General features: G+C 44.6%; 1 protein-coding gene across 3 annotated transcripts in view; it reads left to right on the plus strand.

Moving 5' to 3' along the window:
* Positions 1-19,937, plus strand: part of TENM1 (teneurin transmembrane protein 1) — a 612,361-nt gene that overhangs the window by 563,250 nt on the left and 29,174 nt on the right. For all 3 annotated transcript variants that reach the window (XM_065915017.1, XM_065915018.1, XM_065915019.1), the window contains 2 exons: positions 7,347-7,713; positions 9,257-9,767. In XM_065915017.1, the coding sequence (XP_065771089.1) occupies positions 7,347-7,713; positions 9,257-9,767 (878 nt within the window). The remainder of the gene's footprint in view (positions 1-7,346; positions 7,714-9,256; positions 9,768-19,937) is intronic.

Here is a 19,937-nt window from a genome sequence, read left to right on the forward strand (position 1 = left end):
TGGCTATGCATCTGCCATGAGTAATGTGACTTAAGTGTCAGTTTTTCTGATTAGGCAGCCATGGACACAGACCATGCTGAGACATCTGACCAAAGGTTAAGGAGTTCCTCAAACTCTCCAGCCGTTATTCAGAGAAACACAAGAATGTGAATATGAGATAATGGAAAATAATTTGCCAGTTGACAAGTCCATGTAGACTTGGTGTATTTCATCTTCTAATAATTTCCACGTTTTAAAAGCAAGATCAATAAGGGCCATCACTCTCAAAGGTGTCATCGTGCCTTCCAATTGCAGAAAGCCAAACTTTCTCCAGACGATTTTTTCCCTCTTTTATAAATCTGAAGAAGCTCAGACAGTATCAGTGTCAAGAAATGAGAAGGCCATTTGAAAACTGACAAAAAGTGATGCTAACAATCTGGAGTTGTCAGCTTTTAGAAGCATGGGGAAATCTAACATGGAGCTGGCAGCACACCTGGCAGAGAGCATCATGTCCCATCACTGCATCTTCCCCAGGGTTGGCGTACTACAGAAATGATAATCATACGCTTCCTGGAAATTCCTGCTGAAGAGGCCTCAGAGATCAGAAGCAAACAGTCATTTTTTAAATGAGCCATAAGGCTGGATATGTATGAAAGGCGGGAGATGAGAAGTGTCCTGTTTAGGATAGGGAGACAGGGCCATTTGGGAAACAGCTGGTTTCTTCAGCACAGTTGAACTTGGGGAAAAGAAGTTATTAGCACTTGGTAGCAATGGCAAAATATAGTAACTGTCATGATATGTTTCTTAGGCTCTTCCTTGAAAGTTAATTTCGTAAAATAATGGAATGGAACAGAAGTAGTCTACTTCTTTATGTCACTAACACCCTATACCTATTGGAGAATGAAGGAAATGAAGTCAGCCAAAGATTGTCAACTTCGTGAGGGCAGGGTCTAGTCTGTCTTGGTTAGAACTGGCTCCCTAGTGCCTGGCATAATGCCTAAAATGGGAGAGAGAGCTATTTGGGGCAAAAGAAAGGAAACTATATAAGTAGCATGTTCTATACTTGGAACTGTACCAAGAGTACTGTTACAAATAACAGTGAGGAATTCCAAGTAATAAGCTAAAATATTAGCCATGAAACTGGCTGACAAATATATGTGAAATAATATATCCCAATATAAGCCAAATGTTTCTTGGAGGGTGCATGGCTTAAAAGGATTCCCAAGCTATGGAATAAATGGACAAAGAGGAAATGGTTGGTGACAGAAAAGAAATGGAAACCTTGAAAGAGCATGACAAAGTGACTGCACTTAAGAGTTTATGAGAGAGACTTCCCTGATGATCCAGTAGTTAAGACTCCATGCTTTCAATGCAGAGAGTGCAGGTTTGATCCCTGGTTGGGGAACTAAGATATCCCACATGCCCCATGGTGAAGCCAAAAAAAAAAAAAAGACAAAGGGAGACGCTTCATGAGATAGCCAAGGAAGACAACATTGTGATAGTCTTAACAGGAATGTGAAGAAATACAGGCATGTTCCATGATAAAAAGTAGCCTTTTACAGAGCTCTTTCTGTGTATCAGGCAGTGAGCTTAGTGCTTTATGTAGATTTTTTGGTATAGTTTCTATAAGTTTTTGAGGAGATATTACTCTCGCCAATTTCTAGATGACGAAACTGAATCTCAGACAGGTTACCTGATTTGCTCCAGGGTCACAGAGCTAGCAAATAGCAGAGAGAATTTTGAACCCAGGAAATCTTAACTCCAAAACCTGAGCTCCTAACCACTTCCTTCTACCACATCTGAGCCTTTTTCTAGGGAGAGAGTATATAGCTTCAATTAGTTTCTCAAAGGGCTTTGTAAATACAAAAAAGTATGAGATACAGTAAAGCCAACTCTAAGCACCATGAGGGCAGGGACTGTGCCTGAATCAGCACTCAGATATTTGTGAGGGGGTTGGGTGAATGGGGACTTCCCTGGTGGCTCAGACAGTAAAGTGTCTGCCTACCGTGCAGGAGACCCGGGTTCAATCCCTGGGTTGGGAAGATCTCCTGGAGAAGGAAATGGCAACCCACTCCAGTATTCTTGCCTGGAAAATCCCGTGGACGGAGAAGCTTGGTAGGCTACAGTCCATGGGGTCTCAAAGAGTCGGAGACAACTGAGCAACTTCACTTTCATTTTGGGTGGATAGATGACTGCATTAACGTGTGAGTGTACTGGTGACCATCTGGCCTCTAAATTGGTTCTCATTCATCAGCCTGCCCCTTGAACTGCAGCCCAAGTGATCTCTCTAAAGCCCTAGTCTGACCATGTGAACCCTCGACTTAGAAGATGGTCGCTGATACCTCAACACCCACAGTTCAAGTCTAAAGTCCTTAGCATACACAGTCCTTCATCCTTAGTGCGGTGGTTCTAAACAAGAGACAGTTTGCCCCTCAGGGGACATTTGTTAATATCTGGAGACATTTTGGTTATCACAAGTCAGGGGAAGGTATTAGTTACATTTAGTGAATAAAGACCAGAGACGCTGCTAAATATCTTATACAGGACAGGACAGCCCCCACAACAAAGAATTATCTGGCCACAAAAGACAATAGTGCCCCAGTGGAGAGACTTAAAATTAGCCCTTGGAAACATGTGAACCTCATTTGCCACTACTACCTACCCTATTTTATGTTCCAGCAATCTCAGGCTGTGGCGAATGCCCCACCCCCATATGGTTTTGTGCTTTTTCTCAGTACCTTTGCTTCATCCTTCAAGATGTTTATAAAATATTTATTTGGCTGCACCAGATATTAGTTGTGGCACATGGGATCTTCAATTTTTATTGCAGCATGTGGCATCTTTAGCACAAGGGATCTAGTTCCCTAACCAGGGATCAAACCCAGGCCCCCTGCCTTGGGAGCTCAGAGTCTTAGCCACTGGCCCATCAGGGAGGTCCCATCCTTTAAGACTAAGTTTACATTGTCTTCTATTAATAGCAGTATTGCCCCAAACTTCCTCCTATGTGTTCGCATGTCACCCTAGGCATGTGTTTTTTGTGGCAATTAACCACGTTATATTGACATGACCTGTTTCTGTATCTGCCTTCTGTCGCTTGAACTGTGAACTAATCAAGGGCAGGGACCTTTTTTATTTACCTTTATAATAGTACTTGACACAGAGCAGGCACCCACAAAGCTTTGAACTGAAAGAAAGCAAATAAGAAAGAAGATAAATCACTCAATTGCTAGTGAGCTTTGACCTTCTCAGCAAAAAAAAAAAAAAAAAGGTTGAAATCAACCTTTAGAGTAAAGGGAAGGCCAGCTTGGTGAGAAGAACATGAAGAAACATGTCCATTCTTCTAGGTGAGAAATCAGACAGCAGAAAGGCTAAGAGCCGACATCTGAAAATGGGGATATTGATAGTTTCTTTCTCAAGTGATTACTCTAAGCATATAAAGTAATAATCCATGTAAAGAGCCTGACACATAGGAAGCACTCAATAAACAGTAGGTACTTTTATTAAAGGCTCAGATGAGTGTGCCTGTAATTTTATAGATGTTATTGATTAGGACCAGTTCAAAGGAAGGGGCAGCACCTGTTTATATTTAAAAAGTAGGTCAATTTAAAGAAAAATATTAAGTTTGTAGTAGTACAAGTAGTGGACGGCCAAGGCAAAATTCATGAAGCTGTGATGTGCACAAGTGAAGTCTGGGAAGCAGAGCTGAAAGGGAACTATATTGTATGGTAACTGGACTAGATCCCTAAAGGTTTGTGACTTTGAAACCATTTTTCATGTTAACGCCATTTCCTGTCCCTTACTTTGTCCAGACCCTGGGCTGAGTATCTTACATCCCCATCTCAATCAATCCACACAATCTCTCTAAAAGGTAGGTAGACTATCATTAGCTTCTTTTTCTTGTGGCAGATGAAGAAATCAGAGACTCATAGGAGATACCTCATTTGCCAGGATTACACACTAATATGCCTGGAGAATCCTCAGGACAGAGGAGCCTGGTGGGCTACAGTCTGTAGGGTCACAAAAGTCAGACACGACTGAGCAACTGAGCATGCACACTAATATGGGAAAGAACCGGCCTTGAAACTGTTAAGGAGAGCCCCAGTTAACTAATTATGGTCTGCGTCTACAGTGTGGAATGAAGTTTATAACTGAGGAATTTTCTAGTTTGGTCTGATCGCCGGCTCATATTCAGATATTGCTGTTACACGTGGATTTTCCCCTTTAAGAGCCTGCTGCTTTATAAACTACCACTTAGGTCAAACTTAACTTGCTCTTTAAGCCAACCATGGGACTGACTGACCTGAGAGCCAAGTGCCTTCAAGGCAAATTTTCAGTTAGCAGAGGAAGACGTGGCGTTGTCAAGGCTTGACATCCAGACCAAGGGCTCCTTTCTGCTCAGGGTTATTTCTCAGGGAAGGTTGTTGGGAGATGGATATATTCCACCAGCTGGCGGCTACACCAGTGACCTTTACTGCTAGTTTAGCTTAAATACATTTTGACATTTCAAACAAATTAATGTATTTTTACAAGGTGGGGCAATGACCACAAATTAGGCCAAATGGTTTGCCTGCAGGCCGGGTCACAATGCAAAAATCCCAAAACCTCACGACTGTCCCTTCAGCTCTTTCTGCTGCTAACACCCCCAAAGAAATGTTTCTTTCCGTCCACTTGGACAAATGCCAACAGCCCTCAGTGGTGAACCTTAGCCCCATCTCAGTAGTGTGTAATTCTTGGGTTTCTCTGCAACTAAAAGATGCTAATTCTGACTGCCAGAGTCAGTGCAAAGACTCCATCCTCTACATTAGCTTGTATGTTGTGGAAATGCCTTGGTACAAACCACCAGTTCCTTGAAATACTACCCAGAAATGGGAGTATTTAACATGAGAAAGATATAAAAGGAACTAGCAACCTAAGAGAGGTGAAAAGGTTCAGTTTCTGAAAACACAGGCCCCAGACTACTAAGTAGCCACACATCTTTCATCTGAGGAGATTTCAGAGACTAGCTGCCCAGCCAAATCAAATGGGAATTAAAGGGATTCTGTGTAGCTGGTACAGAAAGTGTCTCAGAAGCACAAACGCCACTTTAGTCACAGGAAACTGCCAGAGGGAGACTTATTTGATGGAACAGAAAACAAACAGAGTAGCTGGTGTATTTTTGAGGCGACATTAAACCTAATAAACATGACACCAATAGTGTTGACTGAAATCAGATGGGGCGAGTTGGAGAATTTAACAGCTCATCTTCCAACTACCAGCCTTTATTTCAGAGGCGGCCTTGACAGCAGAGAACAGAGTCCAAAACATGTCCTTCTCTGACATCTGCCAGGTGTGTGCTGTCCCCGGCCTCTGCCCTGGCCTCAGCTCTCGGAGTGGGGATAATTAGAACGTCATTTCTGCCAGCTTTGTTTTCTCTGGGTCACTGACTTCAGATTTGATCCAAATAGGAGCGTTGGACTGAAATAAATTCATTTCCTCTTCCTCAGCTAACCCCAGCTTATTTCCTGGGGGACCATGCTCCATAGGCCCAGCACATGCAAACAGCTTCTGTACCAGCCCAATGGTGTATACGGAGGTCCAGAGTGAAGGCCCATGGCAGAAGTGCACCGTCTCACTGTTCTCCCTCTTAGTTGACAGGGCATTGACATGCAAGGGCCTCAGACAGAAGTGTGGAGGAACACATCACAGCAAACTGCTCTGGGAGCTGTTAAGGCTGGTGTTTAATGTTTATCCAATGGCCTCAGTCTGAAAGGCTCTGTAGAACATGCATAACACAAGCTCAGCTTTATACTCCATTAGCATTCAAATTCCTAACTGCCCAGAGGCATATGGTACTGACCAGAGAAGGCCAGCCCATGTCGAGACTGAGGGCACGTAGAAACAGGAGGACAGGTTGAGGCTTCTGGGTGTCTAGGGGAGACACTCAGACACGGGGGGCAGAGAGCCCCAGGTGGTGCAAGAGGGGAGGTCAGAGACAACCTTTGTCTTCTTTACAGTGTCACCAGTTGCCCTCCATTAAGAGACAGAATTAGAGGGACATTTATCTCAGACTGGCCTTTGTCCACTTCATTACTGAATGGAAGGCCTCTTCCAAATGGGAAATAGTGGGCCTCAGAATGTGATGACAGCCCATATCTTGTTTTCAGACTTTCAGATTCAATGAGAAAAACAAAGCTTACCTTGGGCTTTCACTCAAGGCAGAAAGAAGAGCAGCTACATCACTGCTACTATCTAGGCCAGGAATGGGGCCCACTCTTCTGCCTTGGTCTAGCCGTAAGACAAGGGAAATAAAGTACAGAATAAGTGAGTGGTGGAGTTGAGAGTGCACATAACGTAACGTCGTTCTCTGAGAAGTGCCCAGTGGTGAACAACAGCTGGTGGGGTAATGTCAGGGTAGGCCCTGGGCTGACTCCTGTGTCAAAAAAGGAACTAGAGTAGATCTGTGTTTGCTTGCCTATGTGTCCCCAGTGCCCAGCACACCAGACCTACACACACACACACACACACACACAGTCACACACACACACCAGTCCTTTTGCTTCTAACTCCAGTGCCTAGCACACCAGACCACCCACACACACACATTCAAGCTCACACACACACACACACACACACACCAGTCCTTTTGCTTCTAACTCCAGTGCCCAGCACACCAGACCACCCACACACACACTCACACACACTCACACACACACTCATACACACACACACACCAGTCCTTTTGCTTCTAACTCCAGTGCCTAGCACACCAGACCACCCCACATACACACACATTCAAACTCACACACACACACTCACACATACACTCACACACACACCCACACACCAGTCCTTTTGCTTCTAACTCCAGTGCCCAGCACACCAGACCACCCACACACACACACACTCACACACACACACGCTCACACACACACTCACACACATATACTCACACACACACACACACACACACACACACACACACACACCCCAGTCCTTTTGCTCCTATCTCCTTGATGTGTCTCAGGCTCCTGCAGTGGCCCAGGTGAGGGATGACAGTGGCCTGAATTAGGCTGACAACAGTGGGGATGGGGAGAAGTAGATGAATTTGAGACGTAGTAAGGAGACCATGCTCTGAAAGGGGTCTTTCTGGAATTATAGGGAGAAAATAATTCACAGTATTTTGGAAATCCATAAATGGTAAATGTGTTTACCAGAACATTTAATCAACTGTCCTTCCCAACTTTGCCAGATGACACCAACATTGCTGGAATTCAAGAGACGGGGCTGTTGCAGGGGGTGGGAGACCAATAAGCCAATTTTTCTTTCAAGATAAAACTGCCCCAGAAAGATATTGTAACTTAATGGTGTGTGTTCTGTTCTTTTTGCAGGTGCGATTAGAGTGGCCAACAGACCTTGCAGTCAATCCCATGGACAATTCATTGTATGTCTTGGATAACAATATTGTGCTGCAAATTTCTGAGAACCGGCGAGTGCGGATCATTGCAGGGCGCCCCATTCACTGCCAGGTGCCAGGCATCGATCATTTCTTGGTCAGCAAGGTAGCAATTCACTCCACTCTAGAGTCAGCAAGGGCCATCAGCGTCTCCCACAGCGGGCTGCTCTTCATAGCTGAAACAGATGAGAGGAAAGTAAACCGCATTCAGCAAGTTACCACCAATGGGGAGATCTCCATCATAGCTGGGGCCCCCACTGACTGTGACTGCAAAATTGATCCCAACTGTGACTGTTTTTCAGGTATGACCTTTTAAGCAATTCACCAGCTCCCCTTCTCTGTTTTCAAAAGAAAAACGGGCATCTTAAAGTCAAAAAAAGAGCAAAAGTGGTCCTTGTAAACATTGGTATGAGGCAGTGGAGAAAGCAATGGATTGGCGGTCAGACAGCTTAGTGTCTGGCCTTGGCTCTGCAACTGAGTCACTGAGTGACCCTAGGAAAGCCATAAAACTCTTCATGACTCATTCCACCTGCTAAGTAGAGTGATCACATGTCTCAGTTACAGCACCTCACTGTTTTGAAGATAAACTAGTATAGTAAAAGTTTGGGTGCTCAAGAAGTTAGGGCCACTATCCAAATGTGAGGTCCCCATATTTTTTGTATTTTAGAGAAAGGATAGCTAGGTAAAACCTGCACTTACTGATTTGGGTAAGGAAAAAATTACTTCAACTAAGTGACTGATTTCCAGATTAATAATGTGAGCTGCTTGAAACCCAAAGGGACTAGGAACAGACTGCTTTGGGGGTTCATGGACATAATTAAATCTCACAATGGAGGGTTCTCAAGACATCAGCCTTCTACTTACGTTGGTTTTTTTTTTAATCCAAAATTTTTTCATAACCAATAGTGCCCTTTACTTCCAATTGATAAGGAGGTGGGGAGAAGAAAGAGCCTTTGCACCAAAACACAGGAGTGGATATTTCAGATAGTAAACTGTCCTGTAAATGTCAATAGATGCATTTATTGCTGGAATGTGGAAATCCCTCCATGCTACATGCAGCCCTATTAAACCGCTCATCCGGGCCCAAATGGTTCTTTTAACCTTTGTCTTTCCTTGGGACAGAGGAATCAGGAGTGAGCAACTTGGTCGATAGGACTTTTAATCGATACTTCCAGTGTTTCCCTGGACAATTAGTTTTATAGTTATTTTGCTAATTGGTATCTTTCTTTCAAGGCAAAACTGGAATATTTATTCTGGTTATCAAATTTGATGTTCTGAGTCATTGATGCACTTACAGACTTAGTGTACTTTGACAATGTGACAATGAGAATTAACAGAAGAAAGGTTCTCTGGGCAGAGAAGGAATGGAAAGCCCTGACATAGATCCTACGAGCATGGACAGGCATAAGTCTCATGGATTTCCAGCCAGATTTGGGGTGGCTGTTATTATTTGCTGTTTTTGTATCCAGCAATACAATAGATGTGGAACAGCAGGATTGAAGATTTCACACAATTGGTGTTCACTGAGATCATTGCATCTTCTGTTCATCTTCAGTGGTGCTGACTCAAAAATTGTGAATAATGGACTTCAAATATCCAATTGGGGCACATGGAGAATGTTGGTTCACTGATTGTTCCCTTTAAAATGATTCTTGGGAGGGGGGGTAAATTCTTTTTTTTTTCTTTAAGTTTAATTTTTAATTGGGGGAAAATTGCTTTACAGTGTTCTATAAAATGATTCTTTTTTAAAAAAAATGATTCTTGATATATAGCCATTTTTTGTATTTGGTATGTTTCTAAAATGCTGTGACGACAGCTATTAAAATCAGGGTCTTCCTTCCACAGGCGATGGTGGCTATGCCAAAGATGCCAAGATGAAAGCCCCTTCCTCTTTAGCAGTGTCACCTGATGGTACTCTCTACGTGGCAGACCTTGGGAATGTTCGAATTCGTACCATTAGCAGGAACCAAGCCCATTTAAATGACATGAATCTTTATGAGATTGCCTCACCTGCCGATCAGGAACTCTATCAGTTCACCGTCAATGGAACCCACCTGCACACCTTGAACTTGATAACGAGAGACTATGTGTATAATTTCACCTACAATGCTGAAGGCGACTTGGGTGCGATTACCAGCAGCAATGGCAACTCCGTGCATATTCGCCGAGACGCAAGCGGAATGCCCCTTTGGCTGGTGGTGCCCGGCGGGCAGGTCTACTGGCTGACCATAAGCAGCAACGGAGTCCTGAAAAGAGTGTCAGCTCAAGGCTACAATCTGGCCTTGATGACCTATCCAGGGAACACTGGGCTCCTGGCTACCAAAAGTAACGAAAATGGATGGACAACCGTTTATGAGTAAGTTTCTAATTCTCAACATGGGCTCTTTTAGGTTTATATTTGAAATTGTACTACAGTGGGAACATGACTTAGTAATTGCTGGGTGTTGCATGCTATTTTCTCCTAACAACCACAATTAAAAAAAATAAAAAGTCAAGGAGAAAATTTTAACCTAACTCCTAGGGTTCAAACCCATGTCTCCAGAGCACTTTTGCAAAGCATAATAATAAAAACATAGGCTGAATGAAGAATCAAGTGTGGCACTGCAGGAGACAGGAATGAGGTGGAAGTCCATGTACTCAGAAAAATTTACAGCATTGCTGGGAAAACAAGAGAAATTTTCATTTAAATAACAAAACTAGAAAGTAGTTCTAAAGTAGCAAAGAAACTGTAGTTTAACTGGTATTTATTGATCCCTGTGGGGTTAAATGAATGAATGAATGAATGCGTGCCCAGCCCAGTTCAGCCCAACTCAGTGTAAAATTGCTGTGGGAGTTAGGAACAGTGGGCCATGAAAGCTTGTGTGAAGTGATGTGGGACAAATGCTCAAACTGGAGAGGCTGCTTCTGGGCAAAGTGGAGTCAAAACTCCAGTACAGGCTTGCACCTCCCCCCCAGCCCCCACCCAGTTTCCCCACATAAAGCAGGCTCTAGCACACTTGGGTATTCACAGACCAGGTCTATGATAACTTTGTTTAATGGGGAATTTACACAAGGTGTGTCTGAAGGCTGACTACTAGGAGGTGTCCTGATGGAAACAGAGACCACTGTCCTTGACTGTTAAGGCGGGGCAACCTTGTTTGCCTGTCAACCTGTTTAGAAAGCTAGTTTGTGAACAGTCAACAAGCGTCATCCCCACATGGGAATTGCTGAAGTTTTAACCAATTTACCTAGCGAAAAGAATTGGTGGAGCTGAACCCAGAGCCTGAAATGACATTCAAGTTGAGAAATGTGAGAAGCGAAGATATTCAATATGAGGAATTCATGTGTATTCGTCCATGAGGACATGTGTGCGTGCATGCTAAGTGACTCCTCTGTCCATGGGATTCTCCAGGCAAGAATACTGGAGTGGGTTGCCATGCCTTCCTCCAGGGGATCTTCCCAACCCAGGGATTGAACCTGGGTCTTTTTTGTCTCCTGCATTGGCAGGTGAGTTCTTCACCACTAGCGCCACCTGGGAAGGATATAGAAATGTGGAAAGAATTGGACCAGTCCCATGAAAGCCTCCAGAGGAAAGGGACAAAACAATTGGTCTTCAAATTTTGGATCATATCCCAAAGAAATGCCACTTGTACAAAAGAGCTGGACAGCTAATTTAGTTTCACTTAGAAAAATATATTCACTTGTTTCTGTTGCAGGTGTTCCTCTATTTCTTGAAAATTTTTCTCTTACGTCTTAATAAGAGTAATTAAAGCTACTGTTCACTGAGGCATTATTATGTGCCAGCTCCTAGGCTAGGTGATTACATAAAGTAGTTTCTTTGATCCCCAAAATAACAACATGGGATCCATGCTCCTGTGATGCCTATTTTATGGATGAAGAAACTGAGACCCAGATGTTCAGGATTCAAACTCCAACTGTCTGACTCAAGAGCCCACATTCTAAAATATACTACCCTTAGGAAAGATAAAAGTTCTAATGAGGGATTTTTTTTTTAAAATGTCGCACAAGGTCACACTGCAGCTGAAATTAAACAAACAAGTATCTTGAAAGCTACTGGTTAAATTCAGTTAAGCAACCAGAAATGGCAGAATTATTAACTAGTTTTCAAAATAACCAGTTCAACCATTCACTTATTTATCAAATCATCACTTTGTATGTTTGAACTGTATGCAGTTTTATTTGTCAATTATACCTCAGTAAAACTAGGGGAAAAAAAGAACACAAAGTAGCCAGTTTAACTGTTCTTTATGCAACAAATATTTGCTGAGCACCTAGTATATACCTGGTGCTGGGGATAGAGCCTTGAGCAAAACAGATACCAATCCCTACCTTTATAGCACTTACATTGTACAGAACTTCAGATGATGGTAAGTTCTGTGAAGGAAATAAAGCAGAGTAAGGGGGAATCAAGATGTGGGGGCAGAAGGGAGTTTTATTTTAGGTTGGGTGGTCAGAGAAAGTGAAACTGTCAGTCGTGTCTGATTCTTTGCGATCCCATGGACAGAGGAGCCTTGCCGGCTACAGTCAGATGTTCTTAATACAGAACATTAAAATATTTTACATATCAACTTTATTTATAGCACCAGATGTTTAAAAGGAGGGAAAAGTGAAAGTGTTAGTCGCTCAGTCATGTCCAACTCCTTGTGATCCCATGGACTGTAGCCAGCCAGACTCCTCTGTACATGGAATTCTCTAGGCAAGAATACTGGAGTGGGTTGCCATGCCCTCCTCCAGGGGATCTTCCTGATCCAGGGACCAAACCTGGGTCTCCTGCATTGCATACAGATTCTTTACCATCTGGATCACCAGGGAAGCCCCTGAGTGATCAGGGAAGGGCTCATTAGAAGGTGACATTTGAGTAAATGCCTGTAGAAGGTGAGGGAGTGAGTATATGGGTGTATGGGGGGAGGAAGAGGGAAAACCTTCCAGCAGGGTGAACAGCAAGGGCAAATACCCTCCAGCAGGAGCAAACCTGATGTGTTCAAGTAAGGCAGCCCCTGTGAGTGGAGTGAGCAATCATAGTTGGGATAGGAGATCAATAAAGTGGCCAGGGCCACTTTGCATAGGACTTTGAAGGCCTTTGTAAAGACTTTGAGTAAAAGGTGGAACCATTGGAGAGCTTCGAGGAAATGAGTGACATAATCAGCCTTACATGTTTAAAGAGTTGCTCTGTACAGAAAACAGACTGTGTGGTGGAAGCAAAGGAATGTAGTGGAGGGAGGATGATACTTCAATAATCCAGGCAATATGGTGACTTAGACCAAGGACTGAGGGCAGTAAGTGGTAATAATCGAAGTATATTTTGACAGTAGAGCTATCAGGATAGAAAATGGGATGTGGGGTATGGGAGGAAAAAAGGGTCAGAAATAACTCCGAAGTGTTTGGCCATAGCAAGTGGGTGTTGAACTTTCCATTTACCAGGATGGGGAAGACCGGTCAAGGAGTACATGATAGTGGGTGGGAGTTCAGGGTCGGCTACAATCAATTTAGACATCCAAGGGAATATAGCAAGTTGGCAAGTGGATATACGAGTCTGGAATTGAGGGGAGAGGCTGGAGTTTGAAATTTGGAGATGCAAATTTGGTATCCACTAGTGTTGAGATTGTATTTAAAGCCACGATATCTTCATGGCAAAGTGAGTGTAGTCAAGGAAGGAAAGAGATCTGATGACGGAACCTGGAGCCCGCCAATGTTTAGAGTTGAGTATATGAAGAGGAACCAGTGAAAAAGAGACTGAGAAAGTCTAGTGAAGTAGGAAGAAGACCAGGAGAGTGGGATCTCCTGGAAGCAAAGCCAAACAAGTGACTCAAGGGAGGAGAAGTGATCAGCTGTGTCAAATACTCCTGATAGGTCAAGTAAGATAAGTGCTGAGAGTTGACCACTCCACCCAGCACTGTGAAGATCATTGTTTACCTTGACAAGAGCAGGTGTTTTGGGCAGTGGGGGATGAAAACTTTAGCAGAGCAGGTTTAAGAGGGAATGGACACACATGTCTTCATAGCACTGTTATTCAGAATAGTCAAGAAGTGTAAAGTACCATGTCCATCAAGTCACGAGTAGCCAAACAAAATGTGGTACATCCATACCATGGGATATTATTCATCCATGAAAAGCAATGAAGTTTTGGTACATGCTACAATGGGGATGAACCTCAAAGACATTATGCTAACTGAAAGAAGCCAGACACAAAAGGACAAATATTATATAATTCTGTTTATATGAGATGTCCACAAAAGGCAAAGTCATACAAAGTAGGTGAGCGGTTGCCAAGAACTAGGGAGAGGAGTGAATGGGGAGTGACTGCTTTTGAGTATGGGGTTTATTTTGAGGGTGATGGAAATGTTCTAGAAATGGTGCGGATGGTTGCACACATTGTCAATGTATTGAAAGCCACTGAATTGCATACTGTGTACTTTGAAAAGTATTCATTTATTTTTGGCTGTGCCGGGTCCTCTGTGCTGTGTGAGGGCTTTTCTCTAGTTGCAGTGAGTGGAGGATACTCTGCAGTTGCGGTGCATGGGCTTCTCCTTGTGGCGGCTTCTCTTGTTGCGGAGCATGGACCCTAGACTCTCAGGCTCAGTAGTTGCGGCTCCTGGACTCTAGATCACAGGCTCAATAGTTGTGGCACTCTATCCTAGCTGCTCTGTGGCATGTGGCATCTTCCTGGACCAGGGATTGCACCCATGTCTCCTGCAGTGGCAGGCGGATTCTTTACCACTAAGCCACCAGGGAAGCCCTACTGTGTACTTTTAAATGATGACTTTTATAATGTGTTGATTATGTTTCAATAATAATAGTAATGAGAGCAACTGGGAAGAGAAAGTTTGGAGACCATGAGTAAAGAACCCTTGTGAGGACATTGTTGTAATGAGGAGCAGAGAAATTGGAGCAGAGGGGGATGGAGTAAAGAGAAGGAGAGAAATATCAGTTTATATGAAAATAATCCAATGCAGAGGGGGAAATTGATGATGTGGGATAGAGAAGACAGTGTTGTAGTTGGCTAGTCTGTGGGTCCACGGTGGCACAGTGGTGCAGGCAAGCAGGACGCTTAACAGTTGAGTGGAGCTCAGGCCTATCACCAGGACTCTGCCGGCAGTGAATAAAAAGGTAACATCTAATGTCACTGTTGTTGGGTAAGCTTGAGGCATTAAGAGATGAGAAACATGGGCTTTCACGTGGGGTTATCGTCGAATTTTTATGGCCACAAAGAGACATTAGAGGTCATTTGACAAATAAGGAAATGGAAGCCCAGAGTAGAGGAATAACTTGGCCATTCCCTTTGCTAGTTGGCCAGGTCTAGAGTCAGTCTTTGAGCTTCTAGCCCAGTGCTCTTTCCACTACCATGCCACTGCCTTCCAGAAAAACAAAGAGGACTTGGATAACCAGAGTGGCCATTGGAAGTCTGGGGAGCTAGAAGACAAGAGGAATAGGAGAGCTCCAGGAAAGAGAAAGGGAGGCTGAATATGCATTTCTTCCTTCTCCCACCTTCTAAATTCCAGCCAGCTGCCCTCTTGACCAGGTAGCATCTGTGGAACGTTCCTCTTCATCCTGAATCAGTGTATTCTGTCCCCAACAGAACACTGCTCCCATCCCTTCTTGCCTGCACATACCAGAATGAATGAGCAATTTCCCAGCCTTGACATGGAACTCATTCTTCCCGCAGTCCACCCTGTACAAGCCCTGACTTCTTTCACTTTTATCCTCCAGCACTTTAGTCAGTCCTGAGCACTGACTTGAGTTTTTCCTTGTCCTTCTGAAGCCGGGGGACACAGAATTGGACCTACTCTTCCGGTCAGGATTAGAGCTGTGCTGGGGTTGGGAGAAGGAGGTCTGCGAAACGATGCTCTGAGATGAAAGACAGGCTGCCTTCTGTGGCTGAAAAGGGAAAAATCCTCTGCCAAGGTGAACATCAAATTTCTTTTCTGAGATGACAAACAGAAAAAGAGAAACAGAAGCAAAAGTTGGCAGGATGAACGACTGCCACAGAGAAGTAGCGAAGCCAGTCAACCATTCAACTTTCGATGATCTGCAGTGACGCTGAGGAAGAACGACATGAGTGACCCTGAGCAGCATGGACAGTCCAAATGGGATTTTAAAATGTATCTTGTGCTGTGGTAGTGGGTGGGCTTGTCCTGTGTAGCATGATGTTGTTTAAATAGTTCATTGCTTTTCCTAATTCCATTTGGCTTGGACCAGGATCAAAAGTTGCACATCCCACCTATTAGTTAGTACTTGATGCTCCACCACCCCTAAGTGTCCTGAGTGTCAGGGGAAAACTGACCACAGAGAAATAGCTAACAGGGAAGTGATTGTCAAGGCAGGAATAAGAATGAGGCAGGGCTCATGGTTCCAGGGGCTCATAGACTCCTGATTGCAATGACCCTGCCCCAGCAGAGGTCCGAGGGAGGGACCCAGCATCTCCACAGTAGGGCAGCCTCCTTGTCTCACAAGGCATTCCCTGGCAAAGGCTTCTGCTACACTCATCTGCAGAGGTCCCAGACTGAGGCCAAAGTGTCAGTTTTGTCACTGCTGCCGGTGCAGACTGAGCTGACAGCTCCTCGGGCCCTTGACCTTTGTGGGAGCCCTCTGCTCGAAGGGGACTATGCATTGCTGTGATCTCTTGATCCCTGGTTTTCTGTATTCTCTCCATCTCGGGACTTGATTCGCACATTCCCCACCCCCACCCGCCAAACCTGCCATTCGCTGACAACTTGGAAATGCCCTCATGATGGCTCTAGGTGCTTTCTAGGCTGCTTTACAAATGCTCAGTCTTACGGAAGACGGCTAGGGAAAGGTTCTTCCTCCTACCTGATAAGATTCGGGGAACGGGGCAGGGGGAGGAGGGGAGCAAGGTAAACCCTCCCGCGTCTGTGGGTGAGATATTTGCCTGAGGGGAGGATGTGATTCCCATGGTTATATAAGTGAATAGTCAGTCCGAGCACATCGAACTGTTTTCCAGAATCTCAGAGCAGGAAGAGAACAAAGGTGCCACGTAGTCCGCCCCCCTGCCTCTGGGCAGGTGGAGGGTTTCATTTTAAACAGAAAGAACGTAGCATTGCCAACAGTTCCTTCAGGACTCCACAGACAGACTGGACAGTTTTGCTCAGTCCCCTCCTCGTGGGCTCTATGCTCTTGAGAAGCCTCAGGGATGGGCAGCGAGAACTGTGGAGCGTCATACTGGGAAGAAAGAACTAGCAAAGGGGCAGGGCTGAGGCGAAGGAAGAGAGCTTGCAGAACAAACTTTCCGAGCCTGGCTGGGAGGGTGAGTTGCACCACACAGGATGTCTGTGTAAACTGAGCCTCCACGTCCCCGGGGAGGGCTGTCTGTCCTCTCACCACGCTTCTTCCCATCTGCCCAGGCAGATCCTGCTTCCCACATTCAACAAATGTAAGCAGTGAGAGTCTGCTCTGGGCCACACACCGAAAATACAGAGGTGAATGAGGCACTGTGCCCTCTCTCTAAAGATGCGAGAGTTTACCACCTAGGAGGGCTATCACCATGCGTTTCATAAAGGCAAGGGGCCCCCAGTTTCTCTTACACAAACTGGGGCAGTAAGCCTCCCAACAGGTTTCCCTGCTCCATAGCTCCTGTTCCAAGATTCACTGACACCACAGCACCTATGGAGTCATACTGTTCTCCCCCTGAGAGCTTCCTAGGCCTCTCCATTGCCCACTGACTGCATGCTTTCCTCCAGAGCCTGGCACCCCAGTTTCCCCATGCTCTGCTTCCAGCAAGCCTCTCCAGCCTCATTTCCCGTGCCCCTCCGAGGGGACCCTCTCACTCCCTCATCCCGCTTCCCTCAATGGCCTTCCCAACCAGCAGAGCTCCCGCCTTCACAATGCCTTCCTCCCCTCCTCCGTCTCTACCTATCAAGGGATTGATCTCCTGCTACCTTCCAGGATTTGAATACCACCTCATTCTCCTTTCCTTGTGCTCAGCCCGGAGGGAAATGACTCCAGCAGCTTCTTGTTTACAGAAGTATATGGCAGTATTCTGGCATCAGAGCGACTCATGTGCCTATCTTACCTACCCTACTAGACCTCGAATTTCATTCAGCACAGTATCCCCAGGACCCAGCCCAAGACTGATGATATTTATTGAATGAAGGACAAGTGAAGATAGAAGGGCATGATGGACCTGGGCTGAATCATAGGAAGCCAAATGAAGTTGTTGGCAAGGAAAGGGGAATCTAGTATTTCCTAAAGAATGCTTATTCGGTTGCTCAGGTTTCTAAGAGGGTAGAGAGGGTCTATTTCCTTTTAGAAAATGATTAATGAACTTTGCTTCTATAATCTTCAATGTTTTCTTAAAAGCAAAGATGGAAGAGCTTCTGGTTTTTACTCGGCATGGTTTAACTGTGACTTAGACTGTCCTCAAGGGAAAGGGCAGGCTAGCCCTTATGAGAAAATATCAGACCAAATATATTTTAATAATATGTAAATATCATCTGCCCTACTGTAAACTATATGGTCCTCAAGGACAAGAATGAATCCTAAATTTCCTTTCTGCATGTTTCCTTTGCTCTGCGGGAATATGTGTATGCACACGCACGCAGTGGAACTCTGTAAAATCAAGACAGAAAGGGATAGGGTGATGGCAAACTCACTCCTGATAACCGTGAAGGCAACAGTCAATGCCCAAACACACAGTTCACCAAACCAGAATTTGTGGGCCTGGTTAAGCGGATGCTACTCACAGCCCAGGGTACAGAGGCCGAGTGGAGGCACGAAGAAGGAAGTTAGTACCCTGTTATGACCTGAGGGGATTCGTTGCAGCATATTGGGCTTGTGCTCTCTGCACCAAAGGATGCAGGCACTAAAGGGAAACCCACAGCTAAGAGATTTTGATTAAACTTGTTTCTTTGACATTCAGTTGGGAAAAATGCAGTCCCCTGTAGTGGAAGGGGGGAGGTGGAAACAAACCTCAAGCAAGCCATAGGAAATCAAAGATTTCCTTTATTTCTTCTCCACTTCAGAGCAATCTTTCCAAAGTTGCGGGATCTTTCTGTTGCTCTTCCTCTGGGAATGACCCCACAGAAGAGACATGGGCCTGTTGTTTTTGACGGAGGGCCATGTGCATGGCTGAGTCCAGGAGAGGCGCCCCTCTGCAGACACCACCAATGCCATTGCTTTGACTGTGACTAGCAGAATAGGGGTGGGTGAGTGTGTTGGGGGTAGAGTGCTTTGGGTTTTTTTGGCTTTTTCCCCTTCAGTTTTATTGAGATATAATCGACATACAGCACTATGTAAGTTTAAGGCATACAGCCTAGTGACTTGACTTCTATATATCACAAAGTGATGACAACAGTAAGTTTAGTGAACATCCATCATCCCACATAGACACCAAAAAACAAAAAAGAAAAATATTGTTTTCTTTATGATGAGAACTTTTAGGATATAGTTTCTTAGCAAGCTTCATACATACCATACAACAGTGTTCACTATCATCTTGTTGTACATGGCATCTCCAATACTTTTTAAAAATATATTTATTTATTTAATTAATTTGGCTGTGTTAGGTCTTAACTGCAGTATGTTTACTCCTCTCTAGTTGCAGCTCAAGGACTCTAGAGTGCACGGGTTCAGTAGTTATGCACAGACGTAGCTGCCCTGTAGCATGTGGGATCTTAGATCCCTAACCTGGGATTGAACCCACATCCCCTACACTGCAAGGTGGATTTTTAACCATTGGATCACCAGGGAAGTCCCCTAGTACTTATTTATCTTATAACTGGAAGTTTCTACCTTTTGACCACCTCTATACTATTGGCAACCCACTCCAGTACTCTTGCCTGGAAAATCCCATGGATGGAGGAGCCTGGTGGGCTGCAGTCCATGGGGTCGCAAAGAGTCAGACACGACTGAGAGACTTCACTTCACTTTTCACTTTCACGCATGGGAGAAGGAAATGGCACCCCACTCCAGTGCTCTTGCCTGGAGAATCCCATGGATGGAGGAGCCTGGTGGGCTGCAGTCCATGGAGTTGCAAAGAGTCAGACACGACTGAGCGACTTCACTTTCACTTTTCACTTTCACGCATGGGAGAAGGAAATGGCAACCCCCTCCAGTGTTCTTGCCTGGAGAATCCCAGGGATGGTGGAGCCTGGTGGGCTGCCGTCTATGGGGTCGCACAGAGTCGGACACGACTGAAGCGACTTAGCAGCAGCAGCAGCAGCATACTATTCCTTCACCCACCCCTAACTCTGAAAACCATAAATCTGGTCTCTTTTTCTACGAGCTTGGTGTGTTCAGTTTTTTTGAGTTTGAATTTTTTTCTTTTAGAGTCCACATATAACTGAGATCATACAGTATTTACTGTCTGACTTATTTCACTTAGCAAAACACCCTCAAGGTACTTTGTTGATGATAAAGTCAACTGTACATTTTCTTTTTTTTTTTTTATGGTTTCTTTTTTTTTTTTTTACTCTTTATTTATTTACTTTAATTTTTTTTTATTTTTCAGTGAGGCTTATCCAGCCACAGAAAGGAAATCAGACAATATAACTTTTTAGCTCTCTAGCACCTG

This window comes from Muntiacus reevesi, chromosome X, assembly GCF_963930625.1.
Source record: "Muntiacus reevesi chromosome X, mMunRee1.1, whole genome shotgun sequence".
In the NCBI taxonomy this organism is placed as follows: Eukaryota; Metazoa; Chordata; class Mammalia; order Artiodactyla; family Cervidae; genus Muntiacus; species Muntiacus reevesi.